The sequence below is a fragment of the Micromys minutus genome, assembly GCF_963924665.1.
Source record: "Micromys minutus genome assembly, chromosome: 27".
NCBI classification, from domain to species: Eukaryota; Metazoa; Chordata; class Mammalia; order Rodentia; family Muridae; genus Micromys; species Micromys minutus.
The window spans coordinates 11,733,127-11,760,909 of NC_137962.1; the positions used below are offsets into that span (position 1 = coordinate 11,733,127).

At 40.8% G+C, this 27,783-nt stretch overlaps 1 protein-coding gene across 2 annotated transcripts in view; it reads left to right on the forward strand.

Annotated features, from left to right (window-relative positions):
• The window catches only part of KHDRBS3 (KH RNA binding domain containing, signal transduction associated 3), a 141,275-nt gene that overhangs the window by 94,048 nt on the left and 19,444 nt on the right, over positions 1-27,783 (forward strand). For both annotated transcript variants that reach the window (XM_080938962.1, XM_080938963.1), the window contains exon 7: positions 9,891-9,973. In XM_080938962.1, the coding sequence (XP_080795088.1) occupies positions 9,891-9,973 (83 nt within the window). The remainder of the gene's footprint in view (positions 1-9,890; positions 9,974-27,783) is intronic.

Here is a 27,783-nt window from a genome sequence, read left to right on the forward strand (position 1 = left end):
GGGAAACACACAGGCAAAAACAAGCTAAAGACAGCTGACCCAGGTGGAGTAGATAAACAACCAGCAGCCAGATCCTGAGCAACAGGGTTTCAAAGCAGTGGGAGGCAGCAGCTTGTGCCCTAAGCAGCAGTGTGAATGATACCCACAGGTCATCACACTGAATCAAAGAAACATGGTCCCAAATAGTAACTAGCTAATCTGACTCATATTTCCATAAAACTCAAATAAGTAAATTGTGTTGAAAATTGTGATGGTGGTTTGGGGAGAAGACAGTAATTGCAAAATGACATAGGGGTAGTTCTCAGAAATGTCGGTGTTCCATGTCTTGATGTGGGTGGTCATCCTCCTGGTGTGTGACCAGCTGAGCCCCTCTCAATGACAGTCTCTAAACTGAGTACTTAAGGTTTTCATTTTATAACTCACTTTGCTTTTGAGTAAAACATTCAAACATTTGATCAAGTTGCAAATTAAGAGAGAACTTAACTGTTGAACCTTTTGAAGCAGAACAGCTCATTGTTCTTCGGTGTGGGACTGGGTAGTGATCTAAGGGTTCTCAGTGAGCTCTGAAAATAGAGCAAGGAAAATCCTTACAGAATATAGAGCCAAATGCTTCCAGGGCCACCTGTGGTGGGCCAGCAGCACCTTCCTACCTGTAGAACTGGCGCACTGGGCCTGCCTCTTGGCCAGTCATTACGCAGACAGCACGTGCCATATGGAAGCATGAGCAGGTCCGTAACACCCATCCATGGTAGCCATGTATTCATTCAGAAAGCATTCCTTGGATGCTTATTTAGTGGCAGACACTGGGAATAAAGCACCTGCTCTCAGGAGGGCTCATGCGTACTGGCAGACAAGACCTGTTATAAGTGCTGGTAATCATGCTGGGTTGCTATAAGTACAACAGGAGAAAGAAAGCCAGAGAACAAAGGAACAAAAACGGAGGGTATTTAAATACATTAAAACTGAAAAAAGAAAAGGGGAGAAAGAGGTGTGTGGGAGTAAAGAAAGGCACTGGTTCACCAGATCAACAGGAATGAGAGTCTGAACAGTAAACTCAGAGTCCTGGCTGCCTGTCTCTCTCATTGCCCTTCCTTCTCTAAGTCACAGAGTCGAATTATCTGTGGGATTATTTCCTCCACTGTCTCAAGGGTGGTCTTTGATTGGTATCAGTGCAGATGCACAGGAGCAAAGCTGATTTTATGTCTAGTTAGTGCCTTAAGATATCTATCTGGCTTTCGTCCTCTGGAACCCTGTTTGAGCAGCTGTGAGCTGCTGTTAAATCCTAAGGAAGAGAGCAGAGAGGCTGATGTGATCTTGGAACAAATCAGAGCTTGGGAAGATTGAAGGTCCAACACATCTGGGTGAAGCAGCTGGTACATCTGTTGGGCTTTGAATTAGAGTCCAGACTGTAGTTCCCCCAACCCCACGGGACTAAGAGAGTTGCCGCTGTCTTTGATGTCTGGGGCTTTTGTTGGAGTCTCTTCACCACGCTTTCCAGCAGTGCTGGACACATCATACACATTCAGGATCAGAAGAGAAACTTTTGCATATCCATGTAACAACACTGAAGAGGCTGAGGAGAGAGGAACACAAGCATGAGGCCAGCCTGAGCTAAGTAGTGAGACCCTCTTATGAACAGTAAGGCCTTAGCATGGTGCCACTTTAATACACGCTCAGAGAAATTATTTCCCCTCTTTCCTGTCATGGCATTTCTACTTTAACAAACTCTCCCATTTATAGTTATACCTTCCCTGTGCTTGTAAGATTTCTAGTTTTACTGTGTCACTATTTCTCGGTTCTGTGTTTTTGAGTACCCAGAATCCAACCAGTGCCCTTCTACTGTCATTAGGTACAAAGTCAGAAGAAGACATTCTGTTGGTGGCTGGCAGGCATATCTCTAAAGACTGTATCTGGGTCTGTACAGAGCCACAGTTAATCTTGACATTCAGTTCTTGGTTTACATCATAGTGTTTGCACACTGGAAATGCAGACCTTGCATCTCGGGCAAGACTTTAAGACTTTCACAGAAGTCATGTTGTATAGTATTTTTTTTTTTTTCTGACTCAGTGGTTCTAGAATTAAAAGGGTTGAGTCTTTAAATGAAACAGCCATCTTCATTAAAAGTACTGAGCCAAACACATTCACCTACTTCTTTTTCTTGGTTAATCTTACATAAACACTGGCAATAGTGGGGCTGTGTTTTGTTTCTCACTTTGCAAATGGCCAAGGTGAGGCTCTGAGTGGTCAGTGATATCTCCATGAGGATGCAACCCACCCAGTGTCACGCTATCACCTCCACAAAGCCTGATGGGAGGGGAACTGCCTCTTGTGTCCCTTCCTATAACTGCAAAGTCCCAGGGTTCAAAAGTCAGATTTCATGCAGCTGATGTGGGAAGCGTTTGGTTAGGAGTAGCAGTACCGCAGGTTGTGACAAACGGTTTGCTCATGTGTTCACTGCCATTAAAGATACTGTTGAAGCAACACTGATGTGGATATTGTTTCCCAGGTCCGAGCTACAATTAATTTGTGAAGTCTTTATTATTTGTTTTATAAACTCAGCATAATCATTGCAAACCCTAAATTTGCTGGAGCTTTTCGCACTGCATCTGTGTGGAAACTTCTCACGTTTTAAAACGGCCAGTTGTCACCCTAGTTAAAGCAAAGTATTCATAATATAATCATCTTCCTTTCAAAGTATGCCACACCGAGGCAGTATTTTTAATCACTCTTAAATTCTCTCAATTTAAAATGGTTATCCCTGGCTTAAATATTATGCTTTATTTTACTCGTAACAAAAACAAAACTAGGTACACCATGCTGTTTCTTGTTCCTGGAAGATGGCTTCAGAGCAGTGTTCCTGTTATCTGGACCTGGGCCAGGGTGGGAGTGGTACGGGAAGGTTCCCACTGTCGAAGAGCACATACTGCTTCTGTGGCCTATTGTCCACTCCGGTTCATTGTCCGGCGCTGTTTCTAAGCAGTAACCTCAGACGTATGCTTGGTGAAGAAGCACGCTTTCTAGTAAGTGCGGATGAACAGTTCACCCCTGTGTGCATTTGAGCAGGAATAGAGTTCTAAAGGTCATCATCTGCAGAGCACAGAAGTCTGATACTGAGTGTTCACCAAAAATGTTGTAAGTGCAGTTTGAGTATCAAGAGTTTCAGTGTTTTAATAAGCTTCGTGCCTGCTTTCTTCTATAGCATTGCCTTGGTTCACACCCTCTGAAGGACATGTTCCTTGGATTTCTGCTAGCTGGTCATCAGCTCAGTCACTCAGCAGATGCCAAATTGTCTGCTCTGTGTCAGGTGGGAGCATGGCCCAGTTTGCTCCCCGTTCACAGTCCCTCTGTATGTACTTGGTTATCACCTCTATTTTAGTCCTTACAGGGCCTCTTCCTTCTCTCTCATGATCTCCGTATAGTCCTATGACCTACGTACACTCATAAACGCACTTATATGCACAGACATGCATAATTTTAAACCTACTATTCACATGTAAGAGAAAAGAAACAATATGTATCTTCCTGAATCTGGCCTATTTTGTTTAAGTTAATGACTAACTGGGAGAAGAAAGAGAATGGGTTGGGTGTGTAGGAGTAGGCAGTGGAATACCAGTAAGAACAAAGGAGAATGCTGTGTGCTCATGAAGATGGGTTGGGGGATAGGAGACACTGATCCTAACTCATGGGAACTTTGTAGACTAGACAGCAGGAAAGGAGTCAGAAAAATAATTACAGGTGCCAAATAAGAGCCAAATACAGAGTCTACGCTTTCTCCATTGGAAGATTCTAAAAGTTGTAACGGACCTAATTATGAAGGGTGGACCTCAGGTTTTATATTGGAATGCAGAGGGAGACTGGGTATGTGAGAAAGATTGAGGACATAAAATAGATTCACTGGCTGGTTGGAATACCAGCAGGACAGCAAGGCAGGGGTGCTAACATAGGTATGCCATTGAGTCCTACTGACAACATCCAGGGACTCCATAGCTACTTCAAGAGCAGCTCAAAATTTGGCTTAACATGTGTTTCTGTCACCCAGTTAAGTCATTTCTGGTCATCTGAGGAATGGCTACAACTGTGAAGAAGGTAAAAATAATCACAGGACTGGGTGAGACAAATAAAGGATTGCCCTGCCTTTCCCCAGTGTTCCTCCAAGCAGCAGAGCAGTGAGCGTCGCTGAGTCCTCACTGTGTGTCTGTACCTGATCCGAACGGATCTTTTAAGACGACTTCAGTTCATAATGTAGGAGAAGCACAGTGCGAGTATCCACCAGGATGTGGATGTGCTCATTAGGTCAAACGCTGGCATTACAGGGGCACAATGGATTCCTTTGTCATTGAAGTCACCCACTTGAACTTCAGCCTAGAAAGCTGAGGAGGCCAAGAAGCAGCAAGGGCAGAGAGACGGTACAGGCACATAGTGAACTGGAGATGTTTCGAACCTGGAAGAATAGAAGTGAGGCAGAAAAGTACATGCCTACCTATCATGTTGTAGAAGAGAAGCATCTCTAGGAGGAAATGCCGTAGTGTGAGAAATAGCACAAACAATTCTAGTATAAAGAAATCCCTGCATCAGAGTCGTGCTGGTGAAGTGTAGTGAGCTCCTGTCTCGAGTCCTGCACCACTGAGCATCTTAGATGCCTGTGTGACTCAACCAAGCTATCCACATCTTTTCTGTCCCATTCTATTATTCCACTCAATCACATGTTAAATTATAGCACATAATGTACCCATTGCTGGTTTTTTTTTTTTCTTAATTCTACTCTCCCCAGGAAAATACCTGAAAAGAAACGTTTTAGTCTAAAAGTATACAATCGAGAAAAAAATTGAGCAACCAGTTGCTTTATACACTGGAAGATAAAATTTTAAAAAGAAAGAGGGAGAGAGAGAGGAGACCAGAAGATAGCTACGTTGTAATGTCATTAAACTGTTAGACAAAACACAGAAGGGCTGGCATGCTGGCCCATGCCTATCCTCCCAGAACTTGAGGGGTAGAACCAGGAGTTCAAGGTCATCCTCAACTACACAGTGAGTTTCAGGCCAGCCTTGCTACTTGAGATAGAATCCAAAAAAGAAATAGGGGGAAATAATGTTTACAGACTCATGAGGTCCACCTTTCCTCAGCCACCCTTGTTCAGGGACCTACCTGCCCAGCACTCTCTGCTAATGCTCAGCCTTGTTCTCAGTCTGGTCACTCCTCTCCCCAGACTTGCAGTAAAACCAATATTAGGAGCATGGGAATCAGTCGGCTGTTCCTTATCCTGTCATGTTTCTCTTTCAGTGTCCCATATTTCCATATGCTGTCCATCGAACAGATATCATTGCTGTGATTGGAAGAAGTACAAAACATACTTCTCATAGCCAAGTCCAATAACGAAATCATTAAAGAAAGAGCCACAGATTTCCATATTGTGAAATCGAAAACATCTACATTAGTAATTCAGTGAGCTACCAATTGCATCCTTGAACAGTATTGCAATAACCTGGCAGAATAATTGAGCAAAGATGAAATGGTACAGCTACAGAAGTAAAATAGTGCACTGCATAGCATTTTAGCTAAAATTTTAAGTCACTTATAATCTTAAATATATGTCAAAACTCTGCTTGAACTACACATTCTTTCCAGACATCTAAGATGTTAGTAAAGAAGCCATAGCCTGTGCAGTTTCCAAGTTTAAGACTGTGCACAATGACCTTGCACACTTGCCTTTGTGGGTCATCCTTTTTTTTTTTTTTTTTTTCTGCAGTATTGTCAGACAGAGATTTTGCAACAGAAGGGAATCATGTCACTCAAAACCCAGATGCATTCCTTAATTGGTCCTCCTTGGTTGGTCTCCTGGCTTTTCATCATCATACATTCTTGCTCTTAGCCTCCCTGGATGCAAGAGTCTGCTTCTTTCCTTCCATTGCTTTACATCTTGAGTCCATTCTGAATAATTGTAATGACCTTTGTTTGCAAAGGAAAAGCTAGTTTTTCTATACATTAACATTGAGTTTCCTTTCCATTTCTTAGCTGGTCTGGTCTGTCTCACCTCAGTACCTACCTTTGACATGATGAATTGTAAGGGTTGTTTTCTCTGCTTGTCTATTCTCTCTCCCCCACTCCATATATGTGAGCACGTACATTAAACATTGGAAGCTCTCCACCGGTGATGATAGCACAGTGCCAGCAACAGGATAGGAGCTACACGAGGAGTTTCAGTAATGATTAGATATGTTCCTGTTGCTGGTTATTTCCAGCTTTTAGCTTAGTCCTTACTCATAATTCATGTCACTGTTTCAAATACATCTCTGATAATGAAAATCATCTCAGAATTTGTTTTATGACCAGTTGCACTGGCCATCGGAAGATTCCAGCTAAGCTAGTCATTACTAACTTGTTACCTCTGAAGAACATTGTGGCTTCCTTTGTGTTGCAGTTTTATTCCTTTTGTATGACTTACCCCTATTTTATATTCATTTCTTCCTTTGTGACAACATATTTAAATGTATATGATAATCATATATAATTTACATAAGCCTTAGTTCTGCAGGTGGGTAGTATCCACTTATGTTGATATTTGTTTTATAAAATCGAAAGAATTTGAAGCAATATATTTAGATAATTGGTTTTTTTCTAAATCAAATAAAGTAAGTCTGTAAATACTCTTTAAAAGTAAATCTGCAATGATCAAGTTAAGGTACTTAGCATTTCGATGTCCTTAAAATATATAGTTATTCCTGCAAAGTATATAGTTATTATAACTATTTCTTTTTAATTTAAAAATATTGGGGTTAAAGAGATAGTTCAGCAGTTATAAACATTTATTTTGTTTGTAATGGACTGAAATTCTGTTCCTTCAAATCATGTCAGACTGCCTGCAGTTACCTATAACTCCAACTCCAAAGGATTTTGATACCCTCTTCTGGCCTCCCATTGGCACCTGCTTTCATACACACACACACACACACACACACACACACACACACACACACACCCCACATATCCCAACATACATAAGTACATAAATAAGATAAAATGTCTTAAAAGATATGTACATAATGGACTGTGTGCTGAAACTTATTTGACCACATACATGTCCCTGCTTCCAGGAACTGGGTGTATATTTAAAATCTCTGAATGTTCCAAGACATTGCTCACAGACTAACTTCATATTTTTAAAATATTTCAATTTGATGAATCCAAAGCCTCTGTGTAATTACACTGGGGATATAAAGCCAGTTGTAGGACAAGACACAATGCTTTTTTGGCCTACTTTACCAGTGGGGAACATGTCTTGTATCCATTTATTTAGAAATACTGTTTTTCGTGACTGTTTTGAAGTTCAGTCTTGTAGAAACAATAGTGAGAGACAGAGGCAAGAGGAGGATCTCTTCTGAGTTGGAGACCAACCTACTCTACATAGAACCCTGTTTCAGAATTAATCAGACAACATGGAGTGTGTCCTCCATAGAATGACAAGGGTAGATTTCTCTCATAGTTACTGTCTTTTCCTCATTGAGTAATGAGTTATTTATGTATTCTGGAGAGTAGACCAAATCACATGTCATCTGTAAATATTTTCTCTCATGCAGTAGATTATCTTTTCGTCTCTTTTAAATAGTGTCCTTGGAAGTTAAAAACGTTGAATATTTCCCAACTTCCATTCTCTGCATTCCTTAGCTCTGTGCTTTTACTAGCCTATCAAAGAAATCACTGATCCAAGGTCAGGAGAACATATAATAATTCATGCGTACTTTGTTCTCAGAGTTCTCTGTATGTTCACAACAGACATGATGCATGTTGTATTTATGTTTGCAAATGATGTGTGGTTGCTATTCAGTCCTGTTAGGTGTGCATCTGTCTGGAGGCATCCCAGCATTATTTATTGAAAAGTCTCCAGCAAGTTGTCTTGGTGCTTTAGTTAAAAATTGAGTTGCATTTAAATATGAATAGTAGTTTCTGACTTTCTTTTTCTGTGTTCTGTCAGTGTTGTATGGCTTGGGTTACTGCAACTATTCATCAAATACAGGAAGTGCATTCTTTGATCCACTGGCATGAAGGTGTATTTTGTTTTATTGGCTGCATTTCTCCATCGATGTTCATTAGAAGTACATGTTTATAGCTGCAAGTGACTAATGGCCTCTCACTTCTCTGATGGCTCCCATTGCTGTCTCCTAAATGTGTATCTCCTACTGGTTAACTCTGTTTATCTGCTAAAGTACTAATCTCTTGTTTATCAAGGAGAGCATCATTGGATATCAAATACTTCTCGGGGTAGTGAAGGTCAGATACCAAGAAGGCCCCTCCCACCAACTAGCTCTTCTTGCCTAAGCTGCCTTTTTCTTTGGAATGAGGGTTCTCTTTGTCTTCCAGGCAGTGACCTTCCTGCTGGTCAGGTGCTCCTGTGTCAAGAGGTGCAAGTGTTTGAGAGGTTCTCGGTTTGCCTTTCTGCCTTTATGGTTGTGCATCTCTTAGGTTTTTTTGTTTTTTGTTTTTTTTTTAACTTGGAAATGTTTAAACTTTCTGGGTATATTAAGCACTTTCATCAAATTGGGACGTCTTGAGCTTGTCATTCCTCTGAATACGTTTTTGCTCCTCCCCCTGCTCTTTTTTCACAGATCTTATTGTTCATAGGCTCACACTTTTGGTGCAGCCATTCTCTCTGATCCTGTGTTACAAGCTCAGTGACTTCTGTCTAGTGTGTCTGCTGATGAGACCAGGGAAGTTTCTGCTGTAACTACTGCTTTTCAAGTCAGGCATTTACCTTGGCTTCTCCACATACTGACAGTCTCCATTTAGTGAGGCCATGTACTCGGGCTTTATCGGAGCCGTTTCTTTAGCTCCTTGTCTGTATTCAGTGTGTTGGTTGAAGTTCCTTGCCTAGCAGACTCAGAGACAATTTGTATTAACAGCTATTTGTTCTTATAAAGAGACCATATTTTTATGTTTTTTAAACATGTCTCAATTTCTTGTTTTAAACTAGACACAATATATTAATAATTCATCAACTCTTGCAATTGCAATCTTCTAGGACCCGTTATTTGCTTTTGTTTTATGTTTAGGGCTATTCAAAACAAGTTCTGTGGAGTCTGTGATCATCATATGTTGTCTCTTCAGTCTCCTCCTCCCCCGCCCCCTTCTCTTCTTCCTCCCTGGCTTCCCATGGGATTGTGCTGTGTATATTAATTCATACCTGATACTCATCCCACCACTTTGCTCTTAACTCTCCCTTTGAAGCCCATTTCCTCCAGGTGCTGGATCTAGGGGTCAGCCAAAAGAAGCAGCTCTGGGGCTATGGTCTTTTCTGAGTCATGGGATATGGCCCTGAGGCGGGCGTGTCCCTCTAGATTCCCAGTATTTGGCCTTTTATGCTTATCAGTTACCCATTGCCCAGTAAGTCTCCACATTCTCTAGCAGCCAGTGCCTTAAACAAGTGGTGGTTTTCTTCAGCTAACCCCTCAGGAGGGAGTCTGACCACTCACTGGGAAGCATTCCTAACAGGTGATCCAGTTGCCTCACTGCCCAGTGGCTTCCAGGCTGCTGCTAAGTAAAAATACTACATTGCTTTCTTCTTACCAAGATTTCGCTGTGATTTCTTTGTTGGTGTGTTTGCTTTTAAATAAATATTCTTTGACTCTCTGCAGCTCTGTGGTCATATTCTATTCTGAACAGTGGTTATCTTAATAATTGTTTCCGGCATGAGCTTGTTTGTTTGTTTGTTTGTTGTTGTTGTTTTGTTTGTAAGAGTTTGGAAGCTTTTTGCTCTGGCAGTTGGACTGAAGCCACACCCATGCTTCTCTCACCATGGTCAGACTCAGTTGAGCATCACTGGGTGCCTTGCAGTGACTGGAGGCAGTGTTCTTCCTTTCTACAGGCTCCTCTGACTGTGTCTCCTTCTGGTGTTTCAGGACTATGACGATGGGTATGGTACTGCGTATGATGACCAGAGCTATGACTCCTATGACAACAGCTACAGCACCCCAGCACAGAGGTAAGCGTCAGCTCAAGCTCCAGGCCCGAAGTCTGCCTGACCCAGGGCCCCTCCACAGCGAGGTGTGACGGCCAGCCAGTGAGACCGACTTGACTTGCTGTTTCTTCTGGCTAGAGTAGAATCCACTTCCAGATAGCATGTGTTACCACACAAGGATGTTATCGTTCCTAAGCATCCAGATACGAGAACTAAGTTTAATTTTATCTTCTCTGAAAATTTGACCTAAGTGGTTAATATCATTTCAGGAAGGATGATGGCTTCAAAGCAGATAACCATTCAGTCCTACAGACCCAGGTTCCATAGGAACTGTGAGCTTTCTGCCTTTCTAGAGAAAGTAATGCCGAAGCCTGGCTTGCTATTCACAGAACATTACATCTTCTTAGCAACAGTGCTCCTGTCTCTCAGCAGCTTCTAATTCTGTAAATGTAGCAACTTGGTCCTGATCAGACCCATGCACATTCGTGGATGTGGTCCCCCTCCAGCTGTGCGTGAATAGATGGGTTCTCTTGCCTGTAAACTCTAATATTGGGTAGGTGAGAATATTAAACGGTTTTTGTCTTTGCTCATGACATACGGCTGAGTGTATAATCTGTAACAAGGGCCTTCAGACTCTGGCTGACAAGTGGTCTTTTCAAAAAGGGATATCTTGTTCTTCGTGTTTGTATTGTTAGAGACAGTCACTCCTACAGTTTGTTGAAGGTGACAGGCAAAAGCTTCATGAGAATTGCTCCACAGATCCTCCTGAAGCTAGGCCAGCACTTTCTGAAGTGTCCTCCTGTAGAGAGCAAGGAGTAGTATTCCAGCAGAAGTCATTTGTCCAAGATCACACCGTAAATGGAATGAGGAAACGGGCCGTATGTTGGGTCTTCTAACACAAGGACTTGCTCTTTCCAGCAGACACATCTCTGCTTTGTTCTGTGAATGTCCATTTGAGTTTGCAGTGTGAAGTGCCCTCAGGAAGCACAAGCATCTCCCACCTCGTTAACATTTGCTGGGTGTACAGTGTCTGACCCTTTTCTCCTGTGGCCGATAGATACTGTGCCTGCAAAGGAGGAGCCCAAATAACAGCTTTATAACTGCGCAGTCACTCGGTGGGTGGGCTTCACTGTAGTCCTCAGTCGCTACTGCTCCCGTGCACCGTGGAATCCAGTGCTGCCGCCTCCCTTTCCTTGAGCTGGAAGTGTTAGATAGTGTGCTCATGCTTTTTATGGCCTTTTCTGTTCTCACTTCTAGTTAGCATACAGTTTTCCTTACTTAAGAAAAGTTTCATATAGTTTGATTATTTTCTTTCCAAAGTCCTCCCTGATTCTCAGTACCGTTCCCACTTAACTTCATATCCCCTTTCCCTTCCCTCCTCTTCCTCTCTCTCACCTCCCTCTCTCCTTCTCTGTCAAACTGCAAGTCAAAACAAATAAAAGTCCGATAAGGAAAAAATCAACATAAAACAGAAAGTGCAAGAGTATGCTCAAAACACACACACACACACACACACACACACACACACACAAACTAGTTCATTTTGTGTTGGCCAACTATCTGTTTGATAGAGCAACACATTGTTACCTGGATTGGTAACGATTTCCTTTCCCAGCAAATATCAATTGCAGTTAGCTTCTTGATTACAGATGGGACTGTGTCCACCTCCCCTTCTTAGTGCTGGGGTTTTCTCTGTTTATAGCTGTGCGAGTCTTCTGTGTGCTGCCATGCTATCTCTAAGTCCATTTGTATAGCAGTCCTTTCGTGTCTGGAGGATACTGTTTCCTAGGAGTCATCCACCATGGCTCTTAGCATCTTTCCACCTCCTCTGACATCTAGATCTGTGGGGCTCGCTGGGAGAGTTTGATAAAGAGATCCCATCTAAGAATGAGTGTTTCCAAGCTTCCCATTCTCTGAACATTGTCCATTTGTGAGTCTTTGTCTTAATTTTCATGTCCTGCACGAAGCTTCTCTGATGAGGGATGAATGATGCAGCAGTCTGTAGCTATGGTAGTGGTCAGTAGGCATCATTTATTGGGCTGTTTCTTTAGCAGAACAGGAGTGGTAGGTGCCCCCAGGGCCCATGACCTATGTAGTCTCAGGTTCTTGGCAGTATCACGCATAGGTTTCATCTCATGCAGTGAGTGTATTTATGTTATTTTTAGTTCATAATATAATTACATCATTTCTCTCTTCCCCTTCCTTGTGCCAGCTCATTCCATATACTCCTTCTTGTTCTCTTTCAAATCGATAGCCTCTTTCTTTATTAATTGTTATTATATACATATATGCACATGTATTTTCGCACACAGACATACACACATTTCTAATGTTACTTGTATGCTTTTAGGGCTGTCAGTTTGGCATAGGATAACCAATTGGTACGCTGTTCCATAGGAAATGTAGTTTCTTTGTGTAGAATTGAGTCTTTATGGTAATCTTTTCTGCCCCTTCATGTTAGCATGTCTTTGTTTGGCTCATGTTTACATAGTCATGTTGCTGAGACCTCATGGGTATAGCTTCTGATAGTTGAAGAATTTACAATTCACTGTAAACTCTCCGAGCCTCTGGCTCTTAAATGTTTCCACCCTGCTTTCTGTTGTGTGGAAGTCGTTTTGTATATATAGCTGCATGGGACTAAGCTTCACAGCTCTGCATTTTGGTTGGTTGTAGTTTTCTGTAATAGTTTCCATGAGCTGCTAAGAGAAATTTCCTAGATTCTCTTATCTGTTGATATAAGGACAAATTTTTAGACTATAACTGGGGATTATGCCGATTTAATAAAGTAGCGTTTGTAGATTCTTTTCCAAGATCCATGACTTCTCTAGCCCAGGTAGTTTGATAGGTTTCAAGTACCAGTCATAATTTCTTTCTTATTGAGGGGGTGTTGAGAGGTGTGAGTGGCACTATTGCACACGTAGGGTTATCATACCATACAGGTCATTATTGTGGTTGATAGGTATCATTTTTTGGGTAGCAGTACTGGTTGTTTATTTCATTTAGAAGTTTGCATGGCTCCTTTTGGTCAGTTCTAGTTCTGGTCATTTCCAGCTGGCACTTGAATCAGTTCCAGTTCAGGGGCCATTGGGTCATGTGGTGGTTGTTCACATAACATTGTGCCACTAGTACAACAGTGTATTTTTGTAAGCAGGTTGCTGTAGATGACAGAGTTTGTAACCAGGCGATACTGATGATTACTTTTCTCCTCTGTTGGTGACATCTTATAGCATCATGAACATAATAAATAAAGGTGAAGTTTGGTCACCAGCTGGATTTTTCCATCTTCAATGATTCCTGTAACTCTTGGTAGCAATAAGGCTTTATATCAGGTTATGGAGCAGAACCAATCATTTTGGCAATAGTCTGTGATATTTGTGGGTTTCCACTGGGACCTTTGACCAGTGAATCAACAAGATGCAACTCATTCCTGACCCTGGACTTTTTACTTCATGGTATAAGATGTCTAGTTGGGGCATTGTCTTTTCTATTATTTGGTGACTCTCTTTACATCCCTTTCATATATGTATATATTTTAGGAATCTTCTGCAGTATTAGGTTTCCATAATGGCATTTCAAAAGGCCATTATTGTCAATTGTCCCTCCTGTGTTTCCTCTTTCAGCCTGCCCTGCCTCTCCCCTTCCCCATCTAAGTGTTGTATTCTCTTTTCTACCTTTAACTCTGAATCCTATATTCCTTTCTTGAAAGATCCCCTTTCCCCCTGCACCACCCATTCCTTATTTAGCTACCTAATATCTGTGGTTGTTTATTTTGAAACACACGCCTGAACTTTAAAAACTAACATTCACATATGACAGATAAATAGCCATATTTGTCTTTTTAAGTCTGGGTTACTTTACTCAGGATATTCTTTTCTCTAATAACCTGTAAATTTTATAATCTTATTTTTCATAACAGTTGAATGATATACCATTGTATAAGTATACCACAATATAATTATTCATTCTATGCTTGATAAGTATCTAGGCTGTTTTCCAATTTCTGGCTATTATGAATAGAGCCCCAGTCAACGTAAATGAAATAAGATGTAGAGTCTGGGGTTGTGCCCAAGAGTTGTATAACTGGATCTGTGGGAGATCTATTCTCGCCCTCCAGAGGAATCACCACATTGTTTCCATAGTGGTTCTACAAGTTTACAGTTCCACCAACAACGGATGATTGTTCCCCTTACTCTACATCCTCACTAGAATGAGGTCTTACTTGTTTTATTGATCTTGGCCATTCTGACCAGGATAAAATGAAATTTCAAAGTACTTGTGGTTTCAAATTTTATTGGTAACTAAGAATATTGAACATTTAAAATGTGTTTCTTAGCCCTTTGGTTTGTTTTATCTTTTGAGAATTCTGCCTAATTCTGTACCCTGTTTTTGAATTGGGCCATTTTCTTGATGTTTAGGTGTTTGTTTGGTTGTTTATTTGTTTTGGTATTGGTGATTGCTTGATTTTTAGTTTTTTATATATTCTAGATACAACTATACATGTCTCATGCATAGTTGGTAAACATCTCTTTTCCATTCTTTAGGCTGCTGCTTGCTTAAGTGATGTTCTTTACTGCACAGATTTTTAGCATCATGATGCTCTATTTGCTAATTATTGGTGTTGGTGTGTGTGCTATCATTGATTGTCCTATTCTTTTTCTGGGCCAGTAAGTTCAAGCTTATTTCCCACTTTCTGTTCTATCAGATGCAGTACGTCTGGTTCTGTGTTGAGATCTTTGATCTATTTGGAGTTTTTTTGTTTTTTGTTTTTGTTTTGTTTTGTTTTGTAGGATAATCAACATCAGCCATCCAATTTGATGGATCCAGTTGAACAAATTGTCTTTCCTCCAGTGTGTGTTCTTGACTTCTTTGTCAAAAATCAAGTGTCCATAGGTCTATAGACTTTTGACTTTATATGAGTCTTCAGTGTGATTCCATTGATCAACATGTCTGCTTTATGCTAGTACTATGCAGTTTTCATTACTATGGCTCTGTAGCACAGCTTGATACCAAGGATGGTCATACATCCAGCAGTCTTTTATTATTCAGAATGCTTTTACTATCTGGACTATCTGGAATTCCTCCTCCCTTCTTTCTTCCTCCCCCTATCCCTTCTTAATTTCTTACTTTTTAAAAATTCTGTTAAATATTGTGTTAAAATTTTGATGGAGATTGTACTGTATCTAAACATTGCTTTTGGTAGATGGCTATTTCACTGTATTAACCCTACTGACCCTTGGACATGTGAAGTATTTCCATTTTCTGACATCATTTTCAGTATCGTACAGTTTTTATTATACAAGGTTTTCACTTGCTTAGTTAGAGTTATCCCAGGATTTTTGTTTTAGTTTTTGTTTTGAGGCTATCATGAAAGATATTTTTTCCCTGATTTCTTTCTCAGTCTGTTTGTTCTTGCATATAGGAAGGTTGCTGATTTTTGTGTATTTATTTTCTTTGTATCCTCCTGTTTTGCTAAATGTGTTTGTTCCCTATAAAAGTTCTTATGGTCTTCATGTATAAAATCACATAATCTGTAAATAAAATTACTTGGACTTTTTCCTTTCCCATTTGAATTTTTTTGATTTCTTTCAGTTATCTTGCTGTTCTAGCTGACATTTTACATCTTTCAATGAGTAAGTGTGGAACGAGTAGATATCCTTGCTTCGTTCTTGCTTTAATTCCCCTTTTTATCTTGAGATGTGTCACTATATTTCTAGTCTCTCAAGGACTTTACTCATGAAAGGGTTTTGGATTGTGTTGAAGGTCTTTTCTACATCTAATGAGATGGCTTTGTGGAGTTTATCTCTCAGCTTGTTTTATGTGGATGTATGTTGAACCATTAATGCATATATGAAATGAAATCTCCTTGATTATACTTGATTTTGGTAGATATTTTGATATGTTCTTAGATATGGTTTGCAAATGTTTTATTGAGAATTTTACGTATATGTTTTTGAGCGAAATTGTTCCATGCTTTTCTTTTTTATGAGTTCTGTGTGTGGTTTTGGTGGTCATAGAACAGTGGCTTTGTAAAAAGAATTAGGGACTCTGTTGACAGTTTCTGTTTTTCAGACTAATTTGACAAATATTGGTGATTTTCTTTGAAGGTTTGGTAGAGTTCTGTGAATCCATCTGGCCCTGGGATTCCTTGGATTAGGGGATTTTTAATGACTGCTTCTATTTCACTAGAGCTTATGGGCCTGTTTAAATTGTTCATCCTTTGTGACTTTCATATTGGTAGGTGGTATATATTAAGAAATTCATCCATTTGTTTTAGGTTTTCCTGTTTAGTAGAATTCAGACTTTTAAAATATGTCATTATAATTCTCTGAATTTCCTGAGTGTCTTTTGTAATTCCATCTCTAATATTTTTAATTTAGTTCCTATTGCTCATTGTTTGGTTAATTGGGCCAACAGTTTGCCAACACTTTTTCCTCTCAAAAAGCCAACACCTCATTTTATTGATCTTGAGGGTTTTTTTTTTTTGTTTTTTTTTTTTGTCTATCCTGTCTATTTGCTTGATTCTCTTTCATTGATTTTTCACCCCATGTTTGTGTATTTCTTCCCATCAACTCATTTTGGTATTATTTCTTCTTGATTTTGTAAATATTTCAAGTGTCATTGTTACCAATATAAAATCTAGCATTGTTTTGTTTTGTGTGGGGACTTAATGCTATGAACTAGTATCTTGCAACTAATTGCCTTGTGGTCCCTAGGTTTGGGTAGGCTGTGTTTTCATTTTCATTCAGTTCTTAAAAGGTTTTCGTTTTCTTGTTGATTTCTGTCCTGCTTTAATGCTTTTCCAGTCAAGAGCTATTCAGATTCCATGAGTCCGTGTACTGTCTACTGTTCATACTGCTGTTGATATCTAGCTTTACTCTATGGGGTCTGATCCGATGCTTCACTGTTGCATTATTTCAGTGTTCTTGTACATGTGGTCAGTTTTGGAGAAAGTTTGTTGGGGCTGCTAAAAAAAAGCATATTCTTCAGTGTTTAGATGGAATGCTCTGTAGATGTTTTGATTTATGACATTATTTAACTCTAGCATTTCTCTCTTAATTTTTGTCTTGATGGAACTGTCTGGCAAGAGTGGGGTATTGAAGTCACCTACTAACACTGTGTTAGAGTCAGTATATGATTTTACCTCTAGTAGTGTTTCTTTTATGAATTTGGGTGCTTTTATGTTTGGTGCATAAATGTTTAGAATTATCCCTTGGTAGATTTTATTTTCCTTTGTATTTATGTACTGCCCTTTATAACTTCGGATTAGTTTTAGTGTGAAGTTTGTTTAGCTAGGAATTGTAATAGCTATATCTGTTTGCTTTTTGGTCCTATTCACTTGGAATATTTTTTTTCATACTTTTACCCTGAGGTGATGCCTATCTTGATGTTAAGGTGTGTTTCTAAGATGCCCGCAGAAGGATGGTTCCTGTTTTTGCATGCATTTTGTTAGTCTGTGTCTTTTTATTGAGGAATTGAGACTACTAATACTGAGGGTTAACAACAAACAATATTTATTAGTTCCTGGTGTTTTGTTGTGATGGTGTGGGATTCTACCCTTCTTTGACTAACGATTCTGTGATTACTTACTTAGAGTTTCGTTGTGGATATAGTTAACCTTCTCTTTAAACTAAAGTTTCCCTTTAAGTACCCTGTATAGAGTTGAATTGGTAGGCAGAATTTCCTTAGATTTGTTTTTCATTGTGAAATGTTTTTCTTTCTCTCTTGATAGGATTGATAGGTTGGCTGGGTATAGTAGCTGGGCTACTTTAAGAGATCTATTTATATCCTCTTTAGGGTCCTTGCTATTTTACAGTCCTTGTCTTGTGCTTCAGCTTAATTACATTTCTCAGAGCATGTGATAATGCTGTTGGTTTCTGGAGGAGACATGTTGCCTTGGTTGTCCATCTTTGTGTCTTTTGACCTGTGATCTAGGCATTTGAAGTTCTGCTGTTTGCATTGTTTCTCAGTGTAGATTCCTGGCCAAGGTTTTGTAGTTTATTGTATTGTTTCTACTGCAACTCTGGGTCCTAGCCAAATGTTGCTATGTGGTATCTCTAGAGTCTGGGTCTTAGCTAGAGTAGCACCTGTGAGTCCTTGGTAAACAGAGCAGTTCTGTGGGTCAACAGGAGTCACAGAGGCATGGCTGTAAAGTCTGAAAGGAGCAGGGGAAAGAGCTATGGAAATTCTGGGTCTACAGTGAGAGGCCATGTCCCAAGGGGCAGGAAGTAATCTTCGTATGTTTTGATTTTGGTTGTTCATGGGCACCAGTTCCATCCTACACAGTTACCAGTAGGCTATATAGGAGAAAACAAACATACTACTCTTCTTTTTAGTATACCACCATGCAAGACTCAAGATCTTATTTTCCTTTAGTTGTCATAGAGACCCAGATTTAAAACCCCTTCTTGTCCTATTGGGCAGTAATGTCACAGTGAGTCTCTGATAAGCCGACAGAATGAAAAACAAGTCACTGAGAGGATACTCTAAGTCAAGACTGGTGTTTAGTCATTAAGCATTACATCATTGGCAAGAGTCAGCAGCTTGTGATCTCATTTTAAATGTGGTGATGCAGTAATATGAAGGGAAACATCATTCAGACAGGGATTCTTGAATATCTGCCATATGGTAGGCACTGCTCTTAAAGTTTGAAGCCCAAAGACTGTTCACATAAAACCTGTCATTGGAAAGCTCACTGGCTGTAGGGACAAATATAGATATTTAATTATAAAGTATTACGAGAAGCCTGAGAAGTTTCATGTTTTCATTCAAAAATCCACAGAATTTTAGCTCAGAATTTATGGACATACCTGGGAAAATAAAGGATAAAGAGCAAGCCCTCTTTAGGGGATAGCTAGTGAAAGAATCACATACCAAAGTGACACAGGCACACGGGAAAGTAAACAGCCACATAGTATCCTTGTAAAGAACATTCATAATGTATCACGAATGAAATATTTTCTCTGGGAGCTGAGACTTAAGACTGGAAAGCAACAGGGAGCCAAGAAAATGACATGTTTAGACTTAATTTAGAAAAATTAATTAGTCAATAGTATAGCGAAGCTGGATTGGCAGATGCTTAGTGTAGCTAGGGGCAGAATCCGTTAAGAAGCTACAACACTATAAATTGTTAAACCCTTAAGAGTCAGGAGAGACTCACTGAAGCAACAGCTTACATGGCAGTATAGCCACCTGAAGTGAGGCTTTCAGGGCTACAGCTGCCCACACAAAGGAGCAAAATCCCTGTGAATTGTAGGTGTGCACAGCGCAGTGAAGTAAACTATGGCTTAGACAATTAAATCACGTTCCAAGTATCATTCACCCCTAAAATGGAAAGCAAATAGTGCCCCTTGCTTTGTCTGATGGAATGACATTTGGTAAGCTTATGCAGCCCTCTGCTGCACAATAAATTCAAATGAAATGGCCGTTTTGCTGAGTTGGCTTGAAGAAAAAAATGCTCTGTTCCTATGTTAGTATGCTGGGGTGCTGTAACACAGTTTGTACACTGTTTGCTCATAGCTCTGGACTGAGGCTCAAAGTCAGAGTGTCAGCAGGCCCTAGTCCACTAGAGGCCTTCTCTCCTTTTGACAACAAGGTGGCTACTGTTCCCTACATGAGTGTATCCTTGGTGTCCCTGAGTATCCAGTATTTGTCTTAGGAGAGCAGTATTCAAATTGGATTAGTAATCAAATGAACCTATCTGTCGGCTTAGTTTCAGCTTAAACTATTTCTTTAAAGGTCCTGTCTCCTAGCACAGTCATACATCCGGGGTTTGGGAACCTAGGGGAACCTAGGACTTTAGAGGAAGGGTACACAATCTGCCATATACCACAAATGTACATGATATATGTATAGCATATGTTTCAAAAGTTAAGAACCTGATATATACCAGAGTATCTCTGGTATCAGATCTCTTTCTCCCTTCTCAGTATCCCCTAAAATACTGCTGCGTCCAGTCTTGGGGTTGAACCTCGGCCATCACTGCATAGGATTGGAGAGCTTGTCTGGAGTCCCAGGGCTTCGAAAGCATACAGAGTCCTCTTAGCCCCTATTTCATACTCCTTCCTCCCTTGTTGTGACCTGAGCTGCTTTCACTAATTGCCACTTGGATATACTGTGCTCTGTGTGGATAAGTGTGTGTGCCTCAGGAGGCTTCTGTGCTAAAGGCTTGAGCCACAGCTGCTAATGCAGCTTTTTTAATTGTTGAATGCCTAGGCAGTGGGGCCTCCCTGGAAGACATGGGCAACTGCAGGTGAATCTTCGGGAGCACCCCATCCCAGTCTCACCTCCTGCTCCCTGCTTCCATGAGGAGGAATTCTCCTCACAAGCTACTGCTCCAGGATGTCTGACTGTGCTGGTGTCCTGTGTGGTGACTAAGAGCTCTGAAACAGTCCGCCAAAACAAGTTGTTTTGTCAAGAGATTAAAAGCCTAACCTATAAAGTATTGGAAAACCCGGGTATTTAATGCTCTCGGATATCTTAAGAATCGTGTCTTGAAGCCTTACTTTATGAGATGTGGATTATCCTAATCAACAAAACCTCTCTTAATCGCATCTCTAACATGCAGGCTAAGACAGCATTAAGAATTCAAGTCTTCCATCTGAGCATCCCTCTCTGCAGCCTGTAGCACTTGCTGTTTCTGCTATTGGAGAGCACTCAGCCTCAGGGCCGGGCAGCACCCTATGCCTGTGGCTCAGATATCTCACCATACACAGTGAAGTTTCTAGAAAAACATTTTTAATACTTCAATAATTTTTTTGAACTCTGAAACTCATTCTGTGCTACTGTTGTAGTTGAATGTTGCTTCCGGGTTTCCTGCTTTGTCTTTTTTTAGAGAAGGTTGGAGTGGTGGGCAGAACTGCACCATCCTCTGAAGCTACCAGCATGAGAGCTCTAAAAGTACAACATGAGGCCTCTGCCACCTGAGACAGCTGCAGATACACCTCTGCCTTCAGTAGACGCTCCGTGAAAACCATCAGAAAAAGTGGCTTTGAATTTCTGGGTGGCCACCATTTTTATTTTCACTTAGGCAGGGCTATTCTAAGTACGACTGGCTGCCTCTCACTCTGTTAGGGGCCACACTACCTGAGTAGAAAATCGGGGAGCATCACTCATTTGTGTTTTCAAGTTTCCTCTTTGATGTGTTGTGTTACACATGTAATACACAGGCACAGAGTGGCACCAAGTTCATGAATCAGAGTCATTGCCTGTAACATTGGAAACCTGTGCTGTAGAAGTTCAGACTATGACAGAACTGCACTTTTCCCCAACACACACACAGTACATTCAGGCAATTGATTCAAGCTTTCTAAGCCTCTGCTTGTAAGGTAGATGACTACTTTTTTTTTTTTTTTTTTTTTTTTTTTTTTTGGAGGACTGAGCCATGCTGCTGTGAGACGGTGAGGGAAATATTCCATTCTCTCTGCGGCTCCAGGACCAGTGGGGAGGACATTAGTGCTGCCTTCCGTTCACACCTCCAAGTCACCTCTCACATCACAGGTGGATGGCTGTAGGATGCCTCCATTCATAAATCTGCAAGGACCCTATTGGTAGGTGTTTGCAATGACCGGTGACAGAGAGCGGGCCGACCTGGCTGAAGACTTCCCATCTGCTCTCCTAGTGCCAGAGAGATTGGAAGATGGGCAGGTATAGAGCAAGACAAGAGGTGACATCACCACATGTCATACCTGCTGAGTGAAGGGCTCTCTCCAGAAAAGACTTAAGCTTGCTAAGTCCAGATCACCTTCCTCTGCTGTATATTGCACAATCAAGTGTTTATCTGGAGGTCTTAGACATGTGTTTCGTTCAGTGTTAAGCATCTTGTCTTAGAATTAGACATTGTAGTACAAAACAGTGTAGTTTAATTTCACACATTTAACTAATACAATGTCAGCTCCATTATTAAAAAGAGGAATATAACTGGTTGTTTCTAATGGTCACTTATAGTTCACTGTAAATTATTGACTGATTCCTGTGGGTATACAACTTCTAAGTAGCTGTGGTGATGAAGATAAACAGATAGCAAATGGCCTTTGCCATGAGACCCTGGCCCTGACCTGATATGACTTGAACATTTATAGTTTCCTCTGTTTTGCTTCCTGGAAGCCCAGCTCCCAGATCTGTTCCCTTCCATTCTGAAGCAAGTCAGGTTAGTTTATATCTGACATCTTACCTATACCTTTATGACAATTTTAGTCTGCATTCCTAAGCAGCTGTGAAGCTGCCAAAGAAATATCTAGCCCTTGCAATAATCACAAATATAAATAAAATTATCTCAAAAGGTGCATATGACCCTGAGGGGGTCCAGTGATAGCATGTAACTTCTGATAGACTAATTTCCCATGGCACCCAGGTTTTTAAATACCTCCAAGTACACATTTCATCTTCTCCCATCTCTTTTATCACGAAGATAAGTTAAATTTTTGGAAGAACAATTAATATTGGAATCTCAGTGCTGGGCAATGAACTAAGTATGGCATTGGCTGTGTATTATTTTGTGTCCTAGTAACATGAGGGATAACTCCTTCCACCTAAGGAGTCTGAGGGATAAGAGGTTTCATAACTATTCTGGGATTGCACACCAAAGGAACTTGGGCTTAGGCTTTTGTCTAACTTTTATCCAGCCAAGAAAAGTTGTATTGAACATTCTTGACTTGTCTCATGGCAAGTAGGTAGACCTGTTAGAAGCTGTGAGTGCTGGGTGAGTTTTTTAAATGCAGCTGCTCTCCTGTGTGCCTGGTGTCTGTTGTGGTGGTTTCTGTCAGTATCTTTAGCATCAAGGCATAGTATGATCTTTAGAACTGACTTGTGAATGTTGAAAATAGTTAGGAAATTTTATTTTGTAAATGCCAATTGTTGTTTAACTTAAGATGTGACTATGTAAGCATCAGGCAAATATTCTTGTATTGATAACACGTAGTTATAACACCCAGGAACCTTGTTTAATGATTTGCTCTAAGTTAAATTTTGTTTACCAGGCTTTATAAAATTGTGGCCAAATGTCTTTATGGTGGTAGTGGTGGTGGTATTTACAGTGGTGAGATCAGTAGATGCACTGTTTCTTGGTGGAATACTCCATAAGTAAAGGAGTGTGGTAAGGAAAAGCTACAATAACAGACCTAATAAAAGAAATCAACGACCCTTGCAAAAGTATAGGGAGGAAGCTTCATCCAGGGCAGTCAGAACAGATGGGTGCATGAACTATAGCAGTGGGATTTTGCATTGCAGGAGGCAGGTTGGGCTCCACGGTGAACACACAGAGGATGGGGACACAGGTGAAAGATGCCTAATGGCTACAGCAGATCTGTCTGAACTCACTGTAATTTTGACAAAATGTCTGAAGAGCAGGTGGGAATGAGCAGAGAACCCCTCAGCTGTGACTTTAGGGATGCTAAAGAGACTTCAAGGTGGAGAGAAACTGACAAGGTGTCCAGGAATCAGAGATGAGGATGGGGCCCCTTGTCCCAGTGGCATAATCTTGTCAGAGAACTGAAAGCAACTGAGATTTGACAAATCCAGTGCCACATTGATGGAGCAGCAATAGTGCAGCAGTTAACATGAAGTCCCAGAGTCACTGTTATGGCCTCCTCCATTGCTTAGCAAACATGGCATCTTAGTTGAATTGAAAATGATCCAAGAAATTCTGAGGCCCTATCACAAAATTCCTTAAGTAAAACAAAGAATTTTCTGCTCATAGTTTCTAATGAAGTTGGAGCACATCAAAGGTGTAACATTCCTGCCGAGTGTTGGCTACTGTGTTAGGTGCTGTCTTGTTGGTCGTCCAGTTTGCCTGTCTGTCCCAAGTGTTAGAGAGAAGGAAATGCTGGGAACACTCATCCCTGTCCAGTTCAGTGTAGACAGGGAGCATGGCAATAAATGTACGACTACATGAACAGTGCTCACAGGGGGAGTCTTTACACACTTCTTCCATGAGTGTGTGGAAACTCAGTAGGGGCAAAGGCAGCCTAGTGGTAATAAATCAATTGCCACTGTCAGTTCACTGTTTAATGTTCTCGAGAATACATGAGATTTATCACCGAGGACTTGTAGAGTAACGGTGGAGTATGAAAACAGAGCCCACCAGGGAGATGTACGACATCATTTGGATTTAGCGCTGCCATCTGCTTAATAGTGCTGAGAAAGATTGCAGTAGTGCTTATGATCAGCCATTCATGGCAGTGACAGATGCTACGCTGGGTGAGCATACTGGGAAGAAGTTCCGTACCACTGTGGACTGTGTCGGGCCGTCTGAGCAGAGTATGTGTTGGTTTCAGACCCCAACTTTAAACCTTTGCTGTACAATTTCCCTGTCTTCTTTCTGTATTTCATACAGCCTTAAAATGTGTTTCTGTTGATTTGTAAAAAGAGTTTCCTGATAAGTTTTACATAAATGTGATCTTTTTAAAGCAAAGTTGATGTTCCTTTGGTTGGAGGTGGGGGTGTCCTAGGAAATGTTGCAGGACTTTTTAAAGACGTGGAAGGGAGGAAGGGATGAAGGGAATAAAAAAGTACATGAGGCATTCCTAGGACAAGCAGCGGTATGAGCCCCTCGAGAGTCACCCATGTACCTATGCAGTCACTTTATGATTGAAAGAAAATGTTAATTTTTGAAGTAAGTTTTGACTCTTCCAACTGAACATGAAGGTTTAGTAAAGATAATAGTGCCCATGAATTTGCGTAAACCTAGCTCCTTTACTCCCTTAGCTGTATAAATTTGTCCAGGAAAGACAACTTCTATGAGTCTTCTCACAAAAGTGTAACACTAGGACTTACTTGTGGCTGTGTGTTTAAATGAACTAGCACATGCAGTGTGCGTGGCAGGACTCGGTGAGTCACGGTAGCTGCATGCAGGAGACAGCACACACTGCTGGTGCCTCACACCATTTCCTAGAAGGGGAACGGCAGGGCAGTTCAGACTATAGGAACCAGTTTTCATACCCAGAACCTTCAACAGCCTCTCCTCTTGATACAATAACAAGAAATAAGCAGTCTGCATGAATGATGCGTGCCTTCATAGTCCCCTATGACATGGTTGAAAACTATCGTGAGTTAGATTATTACAGAGCTCTCATGTCTGTCAGTAGGCCTATGGTCAGAACTTGATAAGTTATGAAAAAAAGTGTCAGAATTCTTCAAAAATGTTTTTAAACCTCATTGATTAAACAGTGATGGATGCCCTGTTTCTATAATTTATTGGAGACTGATTTGCCTCTTAAGAAATGTATTTGTAGGTGAGCCTAGACTTACATCACCACAGTGAGCGTTCCACAGTAGGAGCTCTATGAGAGAGATGGTGGGAGGATTTCTGAGAGCATCCCAGTAAAGAGGATCAGATGAAAGATCTGGTTTCCCATTTGCTCTCCTAAGACAGGGTCTGATATACTTACTTTCAGTGAGTGATGCAGTCTGGGTAGAGTTTCTTTAGCACATGTTGCTTTGGGGGATGTAGGTTGAAGGGAAACACATTAAATACTTGATATAAAATATTTTATGTTTAATAGGTCAGCACACAGCTGGTAGCTTACTCCTGGTGACTGCTAAGACCACCCCCCTGGTCATCGTCCATACACTTTCTCTGTATTACTTGGTGTTTGGTGTACATTTAAAAGCATTAATGGTCTCTACTTTGGGCTACTTATTTCTTGTCCTGGTGTTTTTATTTGATATTCTGTAGAAGACCAGAAACTTAATGGATACAGAAAAACATTAGAATTAATTTCCAAGACTCCCCTGTCTTCTTTAATCTGCCATTTAGAAGCACTGCTTACTTCAGGAACATGAATTTGTGCTGATCATGAAGTTAAAAATATAGTCACTTGCTTCATTTGCAGTCTTCTGAAAATGATCAGTAAAAAGTACTGGTGATGCTTGTAGGCATTTGTAAGTTTAGAGACATAAGTTGTATTGTTTACAGATGTGTTCTATGGCTTGATACTAATTTTTCACACACATGGAAGAAAAAACTATGCATATAAACTTTAGCCCAAGTAGTTGAGATAGTGTCTCCGGTTAGGCTGAATCAAGACTCTATTGATTGAAAATAGTTGGGTGTTTTACTTGTGTTGGCTCGTATGTCTGCCTGGATTCTAACCACTGACCTGCTATTTACTCACTGCCTGGGTCAGCTGTGTAGCCTGTGCTGTCAGATTAGAACAGCAGCTACCGGTTGGGCCAGTTTGTGGGTAGGAGCGGTGCAGCTCCGGGAGACTTGTTCAGAGGCTGGTGTACAGGTTCAGATTAAAGCGTAATTTGACGGGATGTTTCTTGGACTTGATAACATCTGAGTCTGTGCCTGCTACTCTAATTGTCTTTATTAGGAACAGGAAGAAACGTCCTGGAAAGTGTGAATACTCCCTTGTTCTCCTGGTCTCACAGTAGCCTGTGCAGCAAGTGCAAAGCTTGTACCTGAGCAGACACCTTTCTTATGTTCCTTCAGTCAGATCTTAGTGTCAGTTAGCTATCTATATGTTTGTTTTCGTTTTTCTTTAACTTTACAGAACCTTTCCACAAGCAGCCATGGGTTGAAGGCCACTCCTGCTGACTAGTAAACACTGTACAACTGGGGTTGTGCACTTATTGAAAGAACTTTGCACAATCTAGCAGATGGTTGCTAGGTAAATATTTGTTCCCCCCCCCCCCAAAATAAATTTCTGTCATTTCTCTATCATCATCCGTTCATTTGTTCATCAGATTTGCACAAGGTCCTTACTACACCCAAATTGTCCTGGGTGCTACGGAAGAGTTGATGAGCAAAATACATAACACTCCCCACCCTTAAAACCTAAGTTCTGGTCGTGGCAATTGTAAGTGAGTTAGACATGTTCAGTTTGTCGAGAAGATTGATTTAAGATTTGAAAGCAGTTCCAGAGGTTGCCTGAGTGAAGGGCATTTGTGAGAAGAGTGGTCCGTGTGAGAAGAACTGTGTGCAGAAGACCAGGAGCGTAGTGCTTCATGGATCCTGCCGCTGTGATTTTCTTATTTGAACTCCTCGTGATTACATTTTCTCAATAGGAACTATTACCTTTCCCTTTGAGATATTTCTAAGCAATTTGGTATAAGAACTTTTAAGGACTATGTTGCATTTAGTTTTCTATCTAAACTAAATAGCAATAAAATTGAAATAGCATACATATTTAAAACTTTGAAGTTAGTCAGGTGACAGAGGCAGATGGGTTCTCGGCCAACCAGGTCTTAGGGTGTTCCTGTCCATCCATAACTACACACTGAGACTCCGTCTAAAAAAACCTTAATAAAGCTAACAGAAGGCTGTGGGGCTAGAGGTGGCTTCATGTACTGACTGCTTTGAAGCAACCAAGTTCAGTCCCCAGCACCCATAATGGGTACCTCATAACTGTTTATAAATTCACTTTCAAGAGACTCCATGCCCTTTTATTATTTTCAAAGGCACCTACACTCTCATGTAACCTCATACAGACATATACACTACTCCATAATTAAATTTTAAATTAACTGTGGAGTAATAGGAGAGTGTTGTTTGGACAACCAACAAATTGTCTGTGGCAGCAACTGTGTTTAGTAGAGCAGTAGCTGTCAAACATCCCCAGGCCCTGGTCCCACAAATTGGCAAGTATGTCACTTCACACTGCAGAAGGGACTGTTCATGTATGTTAATGTAAAGAAGTGAGTTGAACAAATATCCGGGGGTTTATCATAATCACACAGTGGGAAGAATGTGTAGCTGTGGAAGAAAGAAAAAGTTGAATCGACAGTGCTGAGTTTGAGGGTTGAGGGAGGAGCTACAGAAATTGCGTGTTGGCTGCATTGTCTGTCTGTCATGCTCTCCTGTCGTAGACAGACAGAAGCACAGCCAACACCCA